Source organism: Nyctibius grandis, chromosome Z (assembly GCF_013368605.1).
Source record: "Nyctibius grandis isolate bNycGra1 chromosome Z, bNycGra1.pri, whole genome shotgun sequence".
Lineage (NCBI taxonomy): Eukaryota > Metazoa > Chordata > Aves > Nyctibiiformes > Nyctibiidae > Nyctibius > Nyctibius grandis.
The window spans coordinates 34,048,768-34,068,880 of NC_090695.1; the positions used below are offsets into that span (position 1 = coordinate 34,048,768).

Sequence of the window (20,113 nt, forward strand, 5' to 3'; positions counted from 1 at the left end):
AGAAGATCCAAAAATCCAGAGGTGAGAGAGCTCCAAGAAAAAGAAAAGGAAAAAAAAAACTATAAAGGGAAAAAAACCCATTTCTGTAATTTTTTAGGGGGGGACACACATCTTTTTCAACTTTACAAAGTTAAAAGAAAAAAAAGGATTGAAGAAGAACAAAAATAAAACCTTTTATGAAAGATAAGATAAAAAGAAGGTAGTCCATGTTGTCTTCTGCATGTCTGCTACTGTTCTCCAGACCATCTTGGCTTTGGTCCTTGACAAGAACAGCTAAGGAAGAAAAAAAATGATCTTTTTTTGCTCCAGTTGGACAAAAAAAAAGAGGAAGGAAAAAAAAAGAAAAAAGAAGAAAAAGAAGAAGAAGAAAAAGAAGAAGAAGAAGAAGAAGAAAAAAGAAAAAAGAGGGACAAATGGTACGCTGTGACTGGGCTATGGCCAGAAGATCTGGATATGCTTTCTCTGAAGCATATCACAAATCAAATTATCTTTTTTTTTTTTTTTTTTTTTTTAAAATGGACAAACGAAAAAGGGAAAGGAAAAGGGAGTGTGCAGAAAGAAAGGTCACAATATGTGAGTCACTGATCATAACCAAACAGGACAAAGGAAAAAAAAAATCAGATGATGGACATTTCTGTGGTTTGTTTTTTTTTTTCCTTAAAAAAAAAAAATAAACAGGACAAAGATGAGAGGGATGAAAGGACAGAAAGAATGAGTAAGATCATTCTGTGAACGTTAGTTCAGCACTCTTACCTCTTATTGGTGTACCACCTGGGTGGATAATATGAATGCAAATAAGATTAGAAAGAAGAAGCATTAGTACGAGAAGAAGGAGGCTAGGGCTTTGGAAGAAGAATCAAATTAGATTTACAGAATTAAATAAGGTCTTAAGAGAAACTTGAATTACTATACTGTTAAAACAGTAACATATTAGATAGTATTATCAGGTTATAAAAGCAGGTTGCATTGTACCACAAAGGGCAAAGGCTACAACTGGCTGCATTGCCATTCTCAGAGTAGCATCTGAGTTCTTAGATGTTTGGTTATATAGGGTTAGATATATATTGAATATGCCTCAAATACTTAAAGGAAACTTTACAATACTGTACTTATGACATAGTTTAGGAAAATATTGGAAATTCTATTTAAATATATATATAAATATATATAAATATATATATATATATATATAAAAAGAGGATATACTGAAGGCTATCTCAAAACAAACACTGTAGCTCAGGCTGGATTATGGCATTTACTATTCTACAGCTATGTGGTACATGTGTACTGTTTCTTTTAGGTGTTGCTATGACTGATAAGACAACATTTCTGTGGAGGTGTGCGTGTGCGCCACTATAGGGATCTGGTGACTACACTGACTGTTAGTAAAATGCATGCCATGCATTTTAAGAATAATAATAGTAATCATATAATAATAATCATAATAATAATAATATTCTGAATATGGAAATTAGTGGGGGTGAAGTGCGCTTCAGAACTGAGCACTTACCAATAGATTCTGGAGATTTAAATACGGAGAGAAGAAAGACAGCATAAAAATATTATTATATTCCTTATAATTTGGTACAAAGTTTTCAGTTAAAGCTTTATATACTAAATCATCTATGTCACATGTGAAAAATTAATTCTTAATTTACATTAACAGAAGGTTAATTTACACAGTTCTGCTGACAACAAGCAAAAAGTCAGTTAACAAGACGATTTAACATCACAGGACAGGTCAAAAGCTGAGAGTTCTGGGAAGACGTGATTAAACAACTTAGATTCTACAATAATATCTACTACAGTTGCCAAACAAAAAAAACCTCATTATATCCCAATTATCTTATTTAGGGATAAGCTTTAAACTTGATAAATTTAGAGTTGTTTTTTTTTTTTTAAATCTAAAGAGAGCAAAAGAATAAACTAGGGCAGGAGGAAAGCGAAAGAACTGCTAGGGAGGTGCAAGGGGCAAAGAGAGAGAGAGCAGCAAAAGCTGGATTCTACACCAAAAGCAGACTTCTGTAGATCCAGAAAATGTAGGATTAATAAAGCTTTAGCGTGGGCACACACTACTGTGGCTAAATGTGTTGGAAAAATACTCAGCCAGCAAAAAAATTTTATTCCGTAGATCACCCAAGGATTTCTTTTCCTTTTTTTTTTTTTTAATTTTCTTTTTAAGGTATAATTGTGCATGGGAAAAAGTATTGTGTTTTATGTATTTGTCAGAGGAAAGAAGATGTGTCCAAACTGGCTAATCTTTGGTGGAGTCAAACGTGGAAAAGACAGCACAAAACACATTTTAAATTTTAATTGAAGTGTCTAATGCAGGTTTTGATTTTGATGAATATAACCATTGGTACTCCTTGCAATTTCTGAATGAAGTCCAATGTTGAAATAAATTTGTTAAAAAAAAATAAAAAGGAAAGAAGAAAGAAAGAGGAGAAAATGGATCCATCAAGTACTGCAAAAAGCAGTAAAGAAAAAAATTATCAAAAAGTACAGTCACAGCAGTGAGCAATGTGGAGTAAACAGAAGCTGCAAAACACACAGAGACAGACTCTAGAAAAGGCTATGACAACATCACAGACATGGACAACACACTTAGTAATACAGAAAAGAGAGGAGGAAGAAAAATTATTACCTAAAAATAAAAATTTTAAAAAAAGGAAGAGAAAGAAAAGAAAGAAAAGGTGAGAGAGAACAACTCTGGGCGTTAGTGGAAACAGTAACAAGACCCTACCTGAGCGTAACTGCTTGATGCGGCCATTGTTGTTGCTTGTGTCAACAGGTAAGAAGTCTTTGAACCAAGTTATTTCGGGATCAGGATTGCCACTGGCTGCACATAGCATGGTAGCTGTACGAGTTCGTTCAACCACCTTCAGCTGTGGGCCCATATCAATGGTGGGGAAACCTCGTGGAATTTGATCCTCTGCAAAAGAAATGTATGATTTGAAGGGTTTCACATCAGTTACGTAGTAACTTATGAAAACCCCAACCACCACCCTACTTAACATTCAAGGATCCCCTAATTGTATGCAAGGAACTGATGCAAGATCAGATACTCAGGCAGTATTTTTGGTAACTTACAGAGATCAAAATGCTGATACAAAACAGAAAGTTCATAAAAAAAGCAGCTACGAACTTTATACTACTTATAAAATGCATTAAATTGACATAGATACTGTATATAGTGCATACTCATTAGACTCCAACTATGGTGCTTTACAACCATAGTTGCTCTGTAACAATCATAGTTACAACCATGACGTTGCTCTGCTTGCGAGAGTCCTTATTATTTTATGTGAAATATGGAATTACCATGCCTTTCAACAACAGGGAAAAACCCCTTTCTTTACATGAGACAAGTACATGAGGAAGTGTGATCATGCAGTATAGGATTTGGCCAGGGACTTAGGAGACCCAAGTTATGTTTCTTGCTTTTGTCATTATTACCTACGTGCTGTTGGTCTTAACATTTAATGTCCCTGTGCTTCAGTTGTCCATCTGTAAGATGAGTATGACAGCGCTATACTGGTACAGAGAAGTGCTATGAGGATGAATGCATTATAAGATTGCAAAGCACTGAGAAACTCTAAACATTGGAGCTATGCAGATATCAAAGTTAAAGTGACAGGACATTCACAATGATCTTGAACGGATACAACTGTGTCAACTAAAACATTCAGATATGGTCAAAAATCCTCACCCTAGTGCAGTCACTAGAGAAATATTAAGAAATACTGAACAAGAGCAATTCGCCTTCTTACGATGATACACGCTAGCAAGTAACACTGGAAGCACAGTGGGATCAGGCAATTTCTCAGAAATCAAGTTAGCATAGGTAAAATGATCTATTTGAATTACATCATCTTGCTCTTCATTTCCATTAAAACGGCAAAAATATTTTTATTGCAAAATAATTTCAGTTCAAAAAGTTCAAGCAAAAAAAAAATCAAAAGAAAGAGCATCAATGCTAACTATAAAATGCATATCTTATTAAATGTCTTGATTGGTGGTTACTGACATGCAATTGATTAAGGGATAAAATTAACTTAGAAGAAATTATTCAGTGTCAACTCTTATGAAAAATGCGTCATATTTTCAAATAGTCTCAGGGAAGTCTTCACACTTTTCTGAAAAATGTATAGCAAGCAAGTACATCCTATAAATCTGTGCAATTCCTGGGTCTGCTGTTGCCCATGAGCTACTTAATTGCTTTCAATACAAATGCACACAGGCACATAGTCAGCACTCTGGTATAGTAAACGCAATTCTCCAGTAAGTTTGCATAACTCTTCAGACCTAGTATTTCTACCAATCAGTAGTTAAGTGTCAAATCCTTCACTAGCTATAGGCTCTTCTCAAAGAAAGGTATGTTTCACGTCTGTTTATAAACATGAAAGTCTATTTGGGAGTAACTGACAGGATTTGACTGGTGACACAGAACAGGATTTTTATGACCTGACCTTTCCTTTCCTACTTGGCTTGTACAGAAAACCCTGGAGTCCCTTTTGCAAATACATAAGTGCACAACAAAGATAATCTATCTTGACTACTAATAGGATGGAGTGGTAAAGAGCTTTCCTTTCTTATTTTTAATAAGGGTAATTAAATTCCATCCATCCCCCTTATGCATAGAATCTCTTTGAATGAATGCTCTTCATGAAATTTTCATGAGAAACATCACAATGTAACAGATTCAAATAGCCAGAACTGTTATATTTTTGACAGCTGTGGCTTGTTTCCAATCTGGCTTTCAGGTATTTGGCAATAAAACCCAATATTCAACATAAAATGGACCAGGGAAATAATTAAATTTCTAGTTGGAGTGCTTATCACAGGGGATTTAGTTTTTAAGATGTTAATTGCTTTTTTTTCTCTCTAAGTTTATTAGTGTTTTGTACAAAAATGTCTTTACACTTTTACGATACCAAGTTTTACAGATCATCAAACACACTGTGCAAGAGAGCTGAGCATCAAATCAGTGAACAACTACCTCTCAGCCACAGTAAGAGAAAAGTAACTATTGGAAAATTTTTATATATTGTTAGCTCTACCATTTTACATGAGGTAAAAAGAAAAATATTTTTTACTGCTCATTAATATGCTCATTAGGCTCTAGACCATAGTATATACCACTGTTCCCTATTAATATTCAGTTCTAGTGAATTAGCTTTCAATTCATCAACAATTTAAATCAGACTTGACCTTCTCAAAGCCATTTGATACTGTCATTTTTAGAGGCCATTGAAGGGCAGATTTCTCTGTCCTCGTGCTTAGTGAGTCATACATGTAATACATCTTTTGCTTAGGATGACAGATAAAAGAGATTTAGAAACAGAGCACATTCTTTGAATCTGTTAGATGTCTTAACAGAGCCACATTCTGTTACTGGCATTAAGATAATGCCTTTAGTACTGTGCTAGTATCATTTCCATTTGCTGGAAGAGCTCTACAAAAGTTATTTTTCACCGAATGTATGACCTGAACAACATGGAGAGGCAATTACAAAGACTGGTTACTACATGAACCCTTAAGAGAGAATGATACAAAATGGCCTTGCCTTGTTTCCCACCGTGGTTGCTCTTAGTATTTCTGAAGTGTCTCTCTGTGTATTCAGTGTGTTTGACATTGCTCATCTGTAAGCTACATCCTTGAGATTCCTACCTCTGCTGATGGTATTGTCAAAGTGGTAATTGCTTCCCTACCAAGCAACACGTATGGAAAAAAAACATTAAGCTCAACATTCAGATTTCAGCATAAGTATACCCACCGGCATTGTCCAACACATAATTTCACATGTTGCTGCACCTGTCTTAGAGGTGGGCCTGTCCTCACAAATGCAACAGCATTTAGAGTAGAGACTCAAACTCAGCTTTTATGTGTAAACAGTAATATTGATGGAGTGGTATCTTGAAAATACCAACAAGTTAAATGATGCTCTACCAAAAGGAAATCATACTTACCTTTAAGAATATCTACAGAAAAAAACCTCTGAACATAGCTGTGCCACAACTATGTATCATAAACTCTGTTCTGCTTGTCCTTTAACTGTGTTTTCTCTCATGTTGAAGGAAAAAGTGTGCTGTTGCAATCTCTCTTTTTTAAATGACATCATTATTTCATAAGATTTCAGGAACTTCCCAAGCTATGTCTGAAGGTATACTGTCAAGCTACATACATACAAAAGCTGGATCCAAAGAACAGTATTTCATCCAAATCCAGTAAAATGGATTTGATTCTTCATGATAAACCTATCCAGGTGTAAACACAGCTAAATGAAGAGAAAAACAGTGATCTTCATCCAGCATTTGTGCCCCACCTTCTTAACATTTTTGACTACTTTTTCTGTGACAAGCTACTTTCAGATCATGTCTAGGCTCTGCTGGCAGCAACAAGAGTAGCAGTTTTTAGAAACAGATTGGGTTTTAGTCTTAAACTCTTCATAGCTACCTTGCTGAATCAATTTGGCAATCAGCATCGTGTTTTAACAAGGAAGACAGAATAGTGTGGATAATTTTCTCAGTTACAGTACATTACGATAATATTACTATGAAATGGATTTAAAGTCCAAATGTGAAGTACCCAAAGCAAATTGTGATGACTTTGGTTGTGGGTTATGGAGTATAAAAGCAAAGTAACAGCACCAGGGTCCAAGACTGGACAGTTGACATGAAAACTGGGTAATATTTCTGTTAAGTATTTCCTTCCACATTAACTATTTGCATCATCGAAACACCCATGTTCCAGAATATCCATATTAACCTGTAGTTACATCTGCGTAATCTGCCTAACTAAAATACATACTCAAAGTGCTTCACTGTGCCTCTTAAAAAATATTGTCCTAAGTGAACCAATTATTCTTCTTGTGGAAATGGAGGGTGGTTCTCCATTCTATTCAGGAAGAAAAAAAAAAAGTCTGTTTCAAGATTCACTGACAGCTTTGCCACAGGCAAATTTTAATCATTCTGTAGCTCACAGAATAAAAAGGCACACATGGAGTATACACAGAATATACGATAGGTACTGAAGATAAACTGCTGCAATAAAGTCTATTATTTCAAAGAACAGTGTAAATAAAGCTTTTATTTTCAGTATTCCAGATGGCAGCAGCATATAATTTGCACTGTTTTGACATCACGGCTGTATTATTCAAAATCCTTCTTCCTGCAACTGAACTGAACGCAGGATTGAGACCAGTAAAATCAAAGGGTGTAAGGGAGAGAGTAAAATCAACATTTTGCAGCAGAGTTGGTATTCTGTACTATTATTGAAGGATTATGCATATGAATAAACTGAAAAATAAAACCAAAGCCTTTTATGATTATACATAAAAGACTAATTTGGATTTAAAAGATAGAAAGCATCAGAAAAGTGTCAGTTAATAAACATTATTCCTATTGTAATATTTTACAAGGTAAATTTTGCCAAAAAGGTAATTATGAACAAACAATGAATTCTTTTCCCAGGGTCCTTTGTTCAAAGCTGCTAGATACAAATGCATACTTTTACTTGGTGGTGCTGTAAGTCAGTAAAGGAGGGTAATGGCTACACTGTAAGAACAGATCTAGGTATTTGTTGGGATTTCTCTTAAATTTCACTTAAGGGGCTTGGATGGGTGGACTCTTCGATGGGTTAAAAACTGGCTGGATGGCCGAGCCCAGAGAGTGGTGGTGAATGGGGCAAAGTCCAACTGGCGGCGGTCACTAGCAGTGTTCCCCAGGGCTTAGTTCTGGGGCCGGTGCTGTTCAATATCTTTATAGATGATCTAGACCTAGGGATTGAGTGCACCCTCAGTAAATTTGCAGATGACACCAAGCTAGGTGGGAGTGTCGACCTGCTGGAGGGTAGGAAGGCCCTACAGAGGGATCTGGACAGGTTAGATAGATGGCCCGAGACCAACGGCATGAGGTTCAACAAGAACAAGTGCCCGGTCTTACACTTGGGCCACAACAACCCCATGCAGCTCTACAGGTTGGGGGAAGAGTGGTTAGAAAGCGGCCCGGCGGAAAGAGACCTGGGGGTGCTGATCGACAGCCGACTAAACATGAGCCAGCAGTGTGTCCAGGTGGCCAAGAAGGCCAATGGCATCCTGGCCTCTATTAAGAATAGTGTAGCCAGCCGGTCTAGGGAAGTGATTGTCCCTCTGTACTTGGCACTGGTGAGGCCGCATCTTGAATACTGTGTCCAGTTCTGGGCCCCGCACTTCAGGAAAGATGTTGAAGTGTTGGAGCGAGTCCAGAGGAGGGCAAACAAGCTGGTGAAGGGTCTGGAGGGTCTGACCTACGAGGAACGGCTGAGGGAGCTGGGGTTGTGTAGCCTGGAGAAGAGAAGGCTCAGAGGTGACCTTATTGCAGTCTACAACTACCTGAAGGGAGGTTGTAGTGAAGTGGGAGTCGGCCTCTTCTCCCAGGCATCTAGCAATAGGGCAAGAGGACATTGCCTCAAGCTTCGCCAGGGGAGGTTCGGGTTGGACATTAGGAAGAATTTCTTCTCAGAAAGGGTCATTAGACATTGGAAGGGGCTGCCCAGGGAGGTGGTGGAGTCACCATCTCTGGATGTGTTTAAGACAAGACTGGACATGGCACTTAGTGCCATGGTCTAGTTGACAGGGTGGTGTCAGGGCAATGGTTGGACTCGATGATCCCAGAGGTCTCTTCCAACCTGATTGATTCTGTGTGATTCTGTGTGATTCTGTGTAATTACACCACACAAGGAAAGGGAATTAGACATTGATAAGATGATCAGAGACTCAGTAACAGTTAATAAATATTCAACAAGAACAGCTGACCATACCATCCCACTAAAAACCATGCCCTTAAAAATACTATTCATATATTGAAGAGATGTACAAAGCACTTTTGATGCAAAAGAAAACAAATTTGTTTAGTAGCTCTGTATGCAATTATCCTGCAAATTGCAAAGTAATGTCTATATAACAGAATATAGAGCCACTTAGACTGAATTATCACTTGTATGAATGTTGAAACAGTAATTCCACATTGCATTAAGTCAGTTAACATTCATTGTTATTAGCATTTAGCCTTAAATAAGTTCTCTGTTTTAACAAATGAGTGCATCGTGCCTTTAAAATTAGGTATCTTCATGAGGACTTGAAAATGGAAAAAGGAATTTGCATCCTTTGGCAGTTCTCAAAATCTGCTACTTGAAGACTGTGTATAGCGAGCTCTTTCCAAAGTGATCTGTCTCAGTCACGTGAACAATGAAATACCTCTCACTCTCCTTTGACAACGACATTCCAAACAACAAGAACTAACATTTTGAGAGTCATCACTCATATGAAAACACAAGCCTTAAAATAAGGATTTATTCTCACATTTGCACTCAGGCACTGTCATAGCTTATAGCACAGCGTATCATCTGAACATCATATGCCCAAATTTGCTTATGACTCAACTTTTGGATGTCTATTCTTCTGACTGGGAATGGAAAAGGAAATACAAAAGGCTGTGTCCTAAAAAAAAAATTAGGGAATCCAAGAATCCCTGCCAGATGTCCCTTCTGTGACATAAGTAGAGGACTTAGCCAGAGTTAACGGTAATGAAACAAAGGCAGAAAAGGTGAAGTGGTGTTTTAAGTGCATGGTATCATATATTTAGGAAAAGAAACACTAAACTTCTGAAGCAGAGAGGATACAGCATCCCACATATTTGCATACACAAATGTTCACAAGAAGGTAACTACGTATTTTGCACTGGTGAATAAAAGACAAGAGGACTGCATGAATTTCCGTGACTACCATTTCTAATTTGAGGCTTAGTTTCCAGACAGGGTTAGGATTTAGATTACACTAAATCAGGGTTAAACTGGGGCTTGCCAAGAATGAGGATTAGGAAAACGCATGATTGCTCTATCTAGTCAATATTTTTAACATACTAATATTTGTGGTTTTATATCCTCCCTAATTTCATTTGAAAAATAAAGGGGAAACGGTAACAGTAGTGCAGTGACGGAAGTCTTTGCTTGAAGCTTTAATTTTTCACACCATACACAGTTTTATGGTGCAGTAAATGAGATCAGCAGCAGGTTCATATGCACACCAGAGCTCACTTCTCATGTTAGTAGTCTAAATATACAGACTGGTCCAGAACACATAAAGGTGTTCTTTCCTTTTTCTCCCCCTCCTTTCTACTCATTAATACTTGGTGTTAAAACATTGATATTAGTAAATATATATGACACTTTTTATAAGTAATTACCTGATATTAATTATGAAGTATAAAGCAATAAATCATCACAATAAAGTTGTAACATACTAATTTGAACTTAGAAGGGAGCAGAAGTATCTTGGTTTTGCTTCACTAAAGAGGACAAGAGAGAAAAAGTGAGCAGTCTCGCAAAGCAGTTGTTAGATCATACAGTCCCCTTCTCCCTCCTTCCTCCCCATTTGCACTACATTTCTAAACTTGTGCCTAAACCTAAAGGAGTGATAATACTGCCTAAGACAGTATTCAAACAAACTCAGCTTGTGATCATGGACATTTCTGTTATTGATGTTACACAGCTTTCAAGGAGTTGCTTCTTCAATGCCATAATCTTACTGAATACGTTTTAATGCAGCCTACATGCTCTGCAGCCCAAACTGACAACTATAAACTGTACTAACTGCATTAATGTCACAGCTGCAAAATTTAAGGACCTGACAAAGGAACTGTGTGGCAAAACCATCAACTTTGTTTAAGTCTTGTTTTCAAATGAGAATAATACTACTTTTTGCATTTCTACCTCAGCATCAAACTTGCTCATTTTAGAAGAAGGGGAGGATTTTCACTCTGATAAGCGGGTAGAAATGTTCCCCGGAAGGCCTAGCTTGGTCCTTAGAAGAAGGAAACAAGGAATAAGGGTGATGAAATTGTATCCCTCAAGTTTTGACAAAAGATGTTTGGATCAGGACATTAAAAGTACTTTTGGTGCAGTGAATTCAAAAGTAAGCTATTCAAGGTAAAGGCTATGCATTCCAACTGCTTCTTATGGTGCCTGGTACAACAATGCACCCACTCAGATGTAGCAATTTGGATGTTATTGCAGTATTTCAATAAATAGTAAACATTAGGATGAACAACAAACAATAAAAGTGCTATTATTGCTGAAGAGAATGAGAAAAAAGAGATATGTTGTCACAATAGACAATGAACTCTGGAAAAACACAGTTGAAGAGGATATCCCTTGAAATTCGGTATTATTGAGCATTACACTAATGTTACTGGTACAAAATATGTAGTTTTTCTACATCTAATGCAGCATTCATCTTCACTGGTCTGAAGAGCATGCTTAAAACATTTGTAACACTTAAAGACTACAGATAGGTGACTGTAAAAAAATAGTTGATACGGTAGCTTCCCATTTTTGTGGTTTCTTTGTTGTTTTTTTTTTAAAGTCTTCCCAGCACTATGAACACATGTCTATCAATTAAGACAACGCTGGATGAGACAAGGAAGATGTAAGACAACAAAGCAATGCCTTATATAATGTACTTTTAATATTTATGAGGAAAAGACAGAATGCAAAGTGCTTACTTTGTATGTTTTAACAAATGTTAAAACGTATGGCATCTTTGAACCTGTATGAATCTTTAACAGCAGCGAGATAGTTTTTCTTTTATGAGTGAATGATGAAGTTCCTCCCTGGTGGCCTGGCTATGTAGGGAATGGGTGCGAGATAGTATTTCTTTTATGAGTGGATGGTGAAATGCCTCCCTGGTGGCCTGGCTATGGAGGGAATGGGTGTGCTCTAGATCTCTCTCTTCCATCTTCCTGAATAGGAGGTATCCCTCTCACCTCTCATGCCCACCTATAGCATTATATCTCCCTCACAGATATTGAGAAGACGACCAGGGATCTGTTAGTAGGGAAGGATAGGTGTAGAGGAAGAGAGTAGATATGAATTCCTTTTTTACTTGGGGTGAGCTTCACCACTTAAGTTGAAATAACTCTGAGGAAGTATCCAGACAAGGAAGTTAGAGGGTATTTTCTTCTGGCGGGAACACAGCCATTCACTTCTGTTCTGGAAGAATAAGAAGAGCTTTCTCTGTAGTAGAGGACACACATTGTTCAAAACCCAGCTTTCTCACAGTTCTGTGCCCAAGTTCAATAATTACTGCTGTCTGATAAATACCCTTTAATGAGCATGGAGTTGCACAGCAGAATCTTGTGTTAACACTTAATAGTATACATGTGGATGAAGACATATACACAGCAGCATAGAAATGTTATTATTTTAAAAGCCTAAGGCAGCCAATACTTAAAGGTTTTAATCTCAGAAAGACTCACAGGTTCATGATGCCACAAATACAGTTTTCCTATGGATTATTTTGCCCCCCAAAACCAATGTTAGAACTGGCTGTGGCCTGAGACTTCAACTTCTGCCTGAAATTTTGCTGCTGAAGTAAATCGAACTAGTCTGGGATTTAACATGTTTCACATTATAATAGGAAGTGCTGCTTTCATAGATCATAGATAACATCTGTACTCAGTTATTGCACAGAAGAAAATACTCAACATCCCATCATGCTTTCTAGGATGGTAGAGGCCTGCCTCTGAAGTAGGCACAGAGGTGATGCAAGGCAGCACTCATTCTGATCTGCTGAGAGATAGTACTTGGGTTCTTCTAAAGCATTTTTCACAATAATAAACATATGGCCTTGAAAGAGCTATTGTGAACTGTTGTGAACTCAACTGAGTAAACTCAAGCAGGCTTTCTGAAAGACTGAAGGAGAGAGATGTACTTTAAACGTGACACTTTCACTTTTGTCTAGAAACAGCAGCTAATATTTCTCATAGAACTGTAAATGAGGAATGGCGTGGGGATTCATTCATAAGATGTTGAACACAGAACAAAAAAGGATTTGCTCAGCTTTGCTGTAACTCTTGCTGCAACTTACTCGACTAATTGCACCACAAATTATATTGTCAGTAATTTGAAATAGGATCTTGGCTTGGCATAGGAGCATAGGATGTTAAAAACTGTTTTTTTAAAACTGTTTTATGCGCTCAGCTCAAGGTTCACACCTGTAAGCTTGGTCATATTTACTTTAAGTAATTATGAAATACAGTGCTACCTCTAAAAAATATATCAAAATCCATGATGGGCAGTATAAAATGAAATTTATTACAGTCTACAGTCTGAGTGAATAACTCCAAATTACAAATAAAAAAATGTCATCAACAATATATGTGAGCATTTGCCTACTAAATATTAAATTGATTTTAGGTATAGTAAGCTTTTTGTTTTCAGAGTTTCCTTTTAAGATAATTTTCTCACCAACTTTTGTCTAGCTGATCAAACATGCTCCTAACAATGCAAGACGTACTTTCTAGAAGAAAGTGGAAGGGAGGGTTAGCTTTTTTTTGGTTTTCACAGAATCACAGAATCACAGAATGTTAGGGATTGGAAGGGACCTCGAAAGATCATCTAGTCCAATCCACCTGCCGGGGCAGGATTGCCTAGACCATATCACACAGGAATGCGTCCAGGTGGGTTTTGAATGTCTCCAGAGAAGGAGACTCCACAACCTCTCTGGGCAGCCTGTTCCAGTGTTCGGTCACCCTTACAGTAAAGAAGTTTTTCCTCAAATTTAAGTGGAACCTCCTGTGCTCCAGCTTGCACCCATTGCCCCTTGTCCTGTCAAGGGATGTCACTGAGAAGAGCCTGGCTCCATCCTCTTGACACTTGCCCTTTACATATTTATAAACATTAATGAGGTCACCCCTCAGTCTCCTCTTCTCTAAGCTAAAGAGACCCAGCTCCCTCAGCCTCTCCTCATAAGGGAGATGTTCCAATCCCTTAATCATCTTCGTGGCTCTGCGCTGCACTCTCTCTAGCAGTTCCCTGTCCTTCTTGAACTGAGGGGCCCAGAACTGGACACAATACTCCAGATGCGGCCTCACCAGGGCAGAGTAGAGGGGGAGGAGAACCTCCCTCGACCTGCTAACCACACCCCTTCTAATACACCCCAGGAGGCCATTGGCCTTCTTGGCCACAAGGGCACACTGCTGGCTCATGGTCATCCTGTTGTCCACTAGGACCCCCCAGGTCCCTTTCCCCTACGCTGCTCTCCAACAGCTCTGTCCCCAACTTGTACTGGTACAGGGGGTTGTTCTTGCCCAGATGCAGGACTCTACACTTGCCCTTGTTATATTTCATTAAATTTCTCCCCGCCCAACTCTCCAGCCTGTCCAGGTCTCTCTGAATGGCTGCACAGCCTTCCGGCATCTCAGCCACTCCTCCCAGTTTTGTGTCATCAGCGAACTTGCTGACAGTGCACTCTAATCCCTCATCCAAGTCATTAATGAATATATTGAATAGAACTGGTCCCAGAACCGACCCTTGCGGAACTCCGCTAGACACAGACCTCCAACTGGACTCTGTCCCACTGACCACTACTCTCTGGCTTCTTTCCTTCAGCCAGTTTACAATCCACCTCACTACCCGATCATCCAGACCACACTTCCCCAGTTTAGCTGCGAGGATGCTGTGGGAGACCGTGTCAAACGCTTTACTGAAATCGAGATAGACCACATCCACAGCTTTACCATCATCTATCCACTGGGTAACATCCTCATAAAAGGCTATCAAGTTGGTTGAGCAAGACTTCCCGTTGGTGAAGCCATGTTGACTGCCCCTAATGATCCCCCTATCCTTGATGTGCCTAGAGACAGCACCAAGAACAAGTTGCTCCATCACCTTTCCAGGGATGGAGGTGAGGCTGAGCGGTCTATAGTTACCCGGGTCCTCCTTCCTGCCCTTTTTGAAGACTGGAGTGACATTCGCTTTCCTCCAGTCCTCAGGCACCTCTCCCGTTGCCCACGACTTAGCAAAGATGATGGAGAGTGGCCTAGCAATGACTTCCGCCAGCTCCCTCAGCACCCGCGGGTGCATCCCATCAGGGCCCATGGATTTATGGACGTCCAGGTTGCTTAATTGGTCCCTGACCCAGCCCTCATCAACCAAGACAGATTCTTCCTCTATCCTGACTTCTTCTGAGGCCGCAGGGGTCCAGGGCTCCTCAGGACAGCCTCCAGCAGTATAGACAGAGGCAAAGAAGGCATTCAGTAACTCCGCCTTCTTTTTATCCTCTGTCTCCAGGACCCCCACCTCATTCATCAGTGGGCCTACATTGCCTCTAGTGTTGGTTTTACCTGCAGTGTATTTGAAGAAGCCCTTTCTGTTGTCCTTGACCTCTCTTGCAAGGTTTAATTCCAAGGAGGCCTTAGCTTTCCTAGTTGCCTCCCTACATCCTCTGACAACAGACTTATATTCCTCCCAAGTGGCCAGCCCCTCCTTCCATGATCTGTACACCTTCTTCTTCCACTTGAGTTTGCCCAGCAGTTCCCTGTTCAACCATGCAGGTCTCCTGGTACCCTTCCTTGACTTCCTACCTGTTGGGATGCTCTGATCTTGAGCTCGGAAGAAGCAGTCCTTGAACGCTAACCAACTATCTTGGGCCCCCTTACCTTCTAGTACCCTGTCCCATGGGATTTCCCCTAGCAATTGCTTGAAAAGGCCAAAGTTGGCCCTCCTGAAGTTCAGGGTTGTGATTCTGCTAGCTATTCTGTTCCTGCCACATGAGATCCTGAACTCTACCATCTCATGGTCGCTACAACCAAGGCTGCCCTCAACCTTCACCTCTTCAACCAGACCCTCCTTGTTAGTGAGGATAAGATCCAGCAGCGCTCCTCTCCTAGTTGGCTCATCCACCATTTGCATCAGAAAGTTATCATCAATGCACTGGAGGAACCTCCTGGACTGAGGATGGCTGGCTGAGTAGGCCTCCCAGCAAATATCAGGGTAGTTGAAATCCCCCACAACAACCAGGCCCTGTAATTGCGAGACTGCTCTCAGCTGCCTGTAGAAGGCCTCATCACCGTCCTCATCCTGATCTGGTGGCCTGTAATAGACACCCACAACAGTATCACCCCTGCCAGCCTGCCCCTTAATTCGCACCCACAAACACTCAACTCGCTCCTGATCCGCCCCTGGACAGAACTCAATACATTCTAGCTGCTCACTCACATAAAGAGCAACTCCACCACCTCTCCTTTTTTTTGCTTTTGTTTGTTGCTTTGGTTTGTGTTGTTTTTTATAAAAGAAATTTCTGCAAATGAAAACAATAACTTCTTAACACAGATACAGTGATGTTTCAGTTCCAGTGGAATATTGTACTAGCATGGACATAAGGAAGTAGCTGTTCTGTGCAGCTGGAAGTCATGGGCCTAACGAGCGCTGGGATAATGTTCAAAGAGTCCAGTGTGGTTGCCAGAGGGCTGAGGGAGTCATGATGTCAGGCGGGGTGGTGGGAGGGAAGTGCATCTGAGAAGGAATAGGAAGTTTCATGTTATTACAGTTATTTGCAAAGTTATCATAAATTGTTCTGGGAAAAACTGTTAATGAAGTCAAACAGCTGTGGAGAACCAGTTCCTGCCTTTAAACAGACATAGTGTGACAGACTAAGCTTAGCATAGCACTGTATGTGTAAAGTACATAAAAAATCAGTGTAAGCACAAAAAACCTCCATGCCAACTCTGCAGACAGACTTAATACATGGTAAGTTGCATTAAGAAGGTACAAATGAAGAAAATAAAATGCTTGGAAACAAAAGATGTAAATCTGTCCAGTGGTGAATTACCACTCAGTGAGAGGCCCTAAGCCACAGAAGCAACACAATTGACTGAGAGCACCAGGGTTGTGTCTGATTTCAACAGTGGAACTGTTTTGCCTTGGATTTATTAGTAATAACAACTGTCACCCATTTTATAACTAAATACAAAACTCATTTCTTTTACAGAAGCGATCAAACTATTTTTCCTGTAGGCTGGAGAGGTAGCCATGAAGATTATTATATGCACTCTTTAGAAGCAATTGGGAGCAGGTCACATGTTATAGTAACTGAGAAATAATTTCTGTTGCTAAAGAATATATAGCAATAAATCTTAGACTACACAACAGTATTGCAGTATATTTTTCGCATCTGAAGAAGACTTAAAAATCTGTTCATGCTAAACATCTTTCTGCTTTTATTTTATTAAGGCATACTACTTTGAATAAGTGCTACAACACAATCCGTTCTGAATATTAACTGAAAGGGTAAAAGACAGGGATTATAAAAAGAAGGGTTGATTGTTTTTGACTTTTCAGTAACTTCTAGCTCCTTTGGTACATGAGGGAAATATCTTGCTAATATATACCTAGCTTTTTTTTGGCGTTCTTGCTCTAAATACTGCACTTCTGGAAAAGGTTTGTCTAAACTGTTTATCCTGATGTATTAAAATCTTTCTGAAGAAGATGATTTTTAACCTTTAATATGATACATGTAAGCCTTCATATTATTATAGGACCTGATGCAGGTATATGTGTCCATAAACACTGTTATCTCCAAAGTCCCACCTTAACATCTTATTTTCCTTTAAAAAACCACCAACAGGCCACCCTGAAAGAGCACAATCAAGAGCTTTGAGAAAAATATTCTCTTGAATTTTTGCCTTAAAAACCTCTATGCTTCTACAAAGAAAGAGAAAACTCTTTCTCTATTTATTAGGCTTTGTAAACCATTAGGCCAAAATTTTCCAAGGTAAATATTAAAGTTCACTTTATTACATGACTTTTTGGTATTTAGTAGCTGGGTTTGCACAAAACTCAGTATCATGGAGATCACAGCTGCAGAAACACTTCCACAAAGTTCTTGTCTGAACACACTGGTAATCTCCCTCTGCATCAAAATGTCTGAAAGCTCTTAGAAGCTATCAGCAAGTACCTGGCAAAATTCCACATCTCTGTTGCTATGCCTGTGATCATCTTTACCAGGTCACATAGCAAGTAGGATGACAGGAACCGCTAATGCTAACTTCAGTCTTCAAAACAAAGACAAAATTAAGGGCTGTACCAGATGATGTCCTGATGAAGTCTTAAACAACTGACAGCAAGCACACTTAAGTGTTTGTATCAGTTTTAAATGAGCTTACAGAAACCATCTTTCTCACAACAAAATCTAAAAAAAAATCATTACTACCACAGGTAGTATTTTTAATTTATTTTGTGCAAAAATTTAGGTATAAAGTCTTTCGTTCCAGCAAAGGAGATAAAAATACCTTAGAAAATATCTTAGATTAGTCTCCGTGAAAAGCAAAGATAAATCCAGCTATCAGCTGTAAGTTATTGCTCCCTGTTTCAAATTTAATGCAGGATGTCAGAAACTATCAAGGGTTTAAAGTCAGGATACATCAGCTGCAAATTGGAGGACTATTTTTCTAATTATTCCGAGTCAGGAAAAAGTGCATATCCATTATCTTGTAGCAAAATATGTAGTAATGCTAAATAAACTTATGCACAACATATGCAAGGCCATCAAGTAACTTAGTGTAAATTATGTGATTTCTGCTGAGTATGGAGGATTAGATATAGAAGCTTTCAGAGATTTCATTCTGTCCTATCTTTTTAACTCCTGGGTAAAAGTTCTTTTCAATGAAGGTAACAAAAATAATTTTAATAGGTATTATTCATGTAACATGATTTTGCAAAGCATTTCAGAAAGTAGACTTATCCATTATAGTGAAAAATGGGTACAGTTACATCTCTATAGCTCTGTATAATTAGAGCAGACTTTTGAAATTTCATAATGAATTCCTTAATTTTTTTAACTATTTAGTGTTATCATATGAAAGACAGTGAGAGCATTCACAGTATTTTTGATTCTAAAAAGCACCTGCTCCAAAACAGTTTTAATGATAAAGCCACTACATATTAAAAAAATATAATTCAAAATCAGTTCTGCATCATTCTGTAACATTGCATAACTGTAAAAATTACGCAAAACCAGTATTGTTCCATATTTCTTAAACCTAGGCAATCAGTTCCAGATAATCACATGCAGAAAATTATTTCTTGATTGGCGGACAATGGCTTTAAAACTTTACATAATTTATCTAACTTACAGCAAGTAAGTAGTCTCATTGAGAAAACTGACTGCAGTGGTTCTATTTATATACTTAAGTATATTGCTGAACCAACTGTCACATTTTCTAAATTCATTGCCATTTTATTTCCTAGGCTATTTCATATTATGCTTTCTTCCTAATCCAAAAGCAAATCAGATAATTTACAAATTTTCAACCACACATGACAAATATTACATTCTCTTTATAAGTGAAATCAACTTGTATGCATATCATTTATCTGCCTGAAGATTCATAAAGCACTGTTTACATTTTATGGTGAGTACCATAAAAATTTAGACATGCATCATCAAGAACACTTCATTTCAGCATGGTATTTGGGCTAGCTCTTATGCTAAGCAGATACAGCATTGCAGAGAAACAAATGATTTTCTAATATCACAGGAAGAACAAGGAAGCCTTTTAATGTATGTTCATACATTTACCATCAACCACTAACCATCAACCATTAACTAACCATCAAGCTTCTTAGGGTCTGAACAGGTAGCCATTTCATACAAGCAACACTGAAAATTTGTCACTAGAAAACCAACACAAAAGAGCAAAAGGTAATTTTCAAGTTGATATTTCGGCAGTGCAGGTGTACTAACATGCATAAGTGCAAAACCTGATTAAAAGTGCCACTGGATTTTATCACCATTCTTGGTTAATAACTCTCTTTTAGATCACAACAGTATGCTAAGACAAGCTGCACTGAGCTTATAGCACTATACCAAAGTATCTGCTGAGTATTAGCTAAATGGTCAGATTAGCACTTATTACCACCACTTGCTTCAGCAGCTGCATGTTAGTTGGACTAACTTTGTTATTTAGAGGTTATAAAATTGAAAGTTCACAGCTGGAGGCTGTAGGGAAGTAGACAAATAACTGTGTTTTCAGTCATTATGAGATGTTAGTTTAATAATTATTACAAGAAAACACATATGGTTTCTAGTCTTCTCTTGATGTGCACATAATAATAATTAACTTTAATAGGTGTTACAGAACTGCATCAAATGAATAAATGCTATAAGACATAGAATTCATTTTTAACATATGAAAACAGTATTGCACCTGTTTGTAGGAAACTCTCACACAAAATGCTCTATAAATTGAATAACACCTGTATTAATACTATTAACAGTGCTAAAACTGACATTAAT

At 38.4% G+C, this 20,113-nt stretch overlaps 1 protein-coding gene across 1 annotated transcript in view; it reads right to left on the bottom strand.

Moving 5' to 3' along the window:
- Nucleotides 1-20,113, bottom strand: part of PTPRD (protein tyrosine phosphatase receptor type D) — a 438,191-nt gene that overhangs the window by 156,552 nt on the left and 261,526 nt on the right. Inside the window, exons 6-8 of the mRNA XM_068423460.1 lie at nt 2,744-2,932; nt 1,511-1,519; nt 754-771 (exon numbers count right to left, since the gene is read on the bottom strand). Coding sequence (XP_068279561.1) covers nt 754-771; nt 1,511-1,519; nt 2,744-2,932 — 216 coding nt within the window. The remainder of the gene's footprint in view (nt 1-753; nt 772-1,510; nt 1,520-2,743; nt 2,933-20,113) is intronic.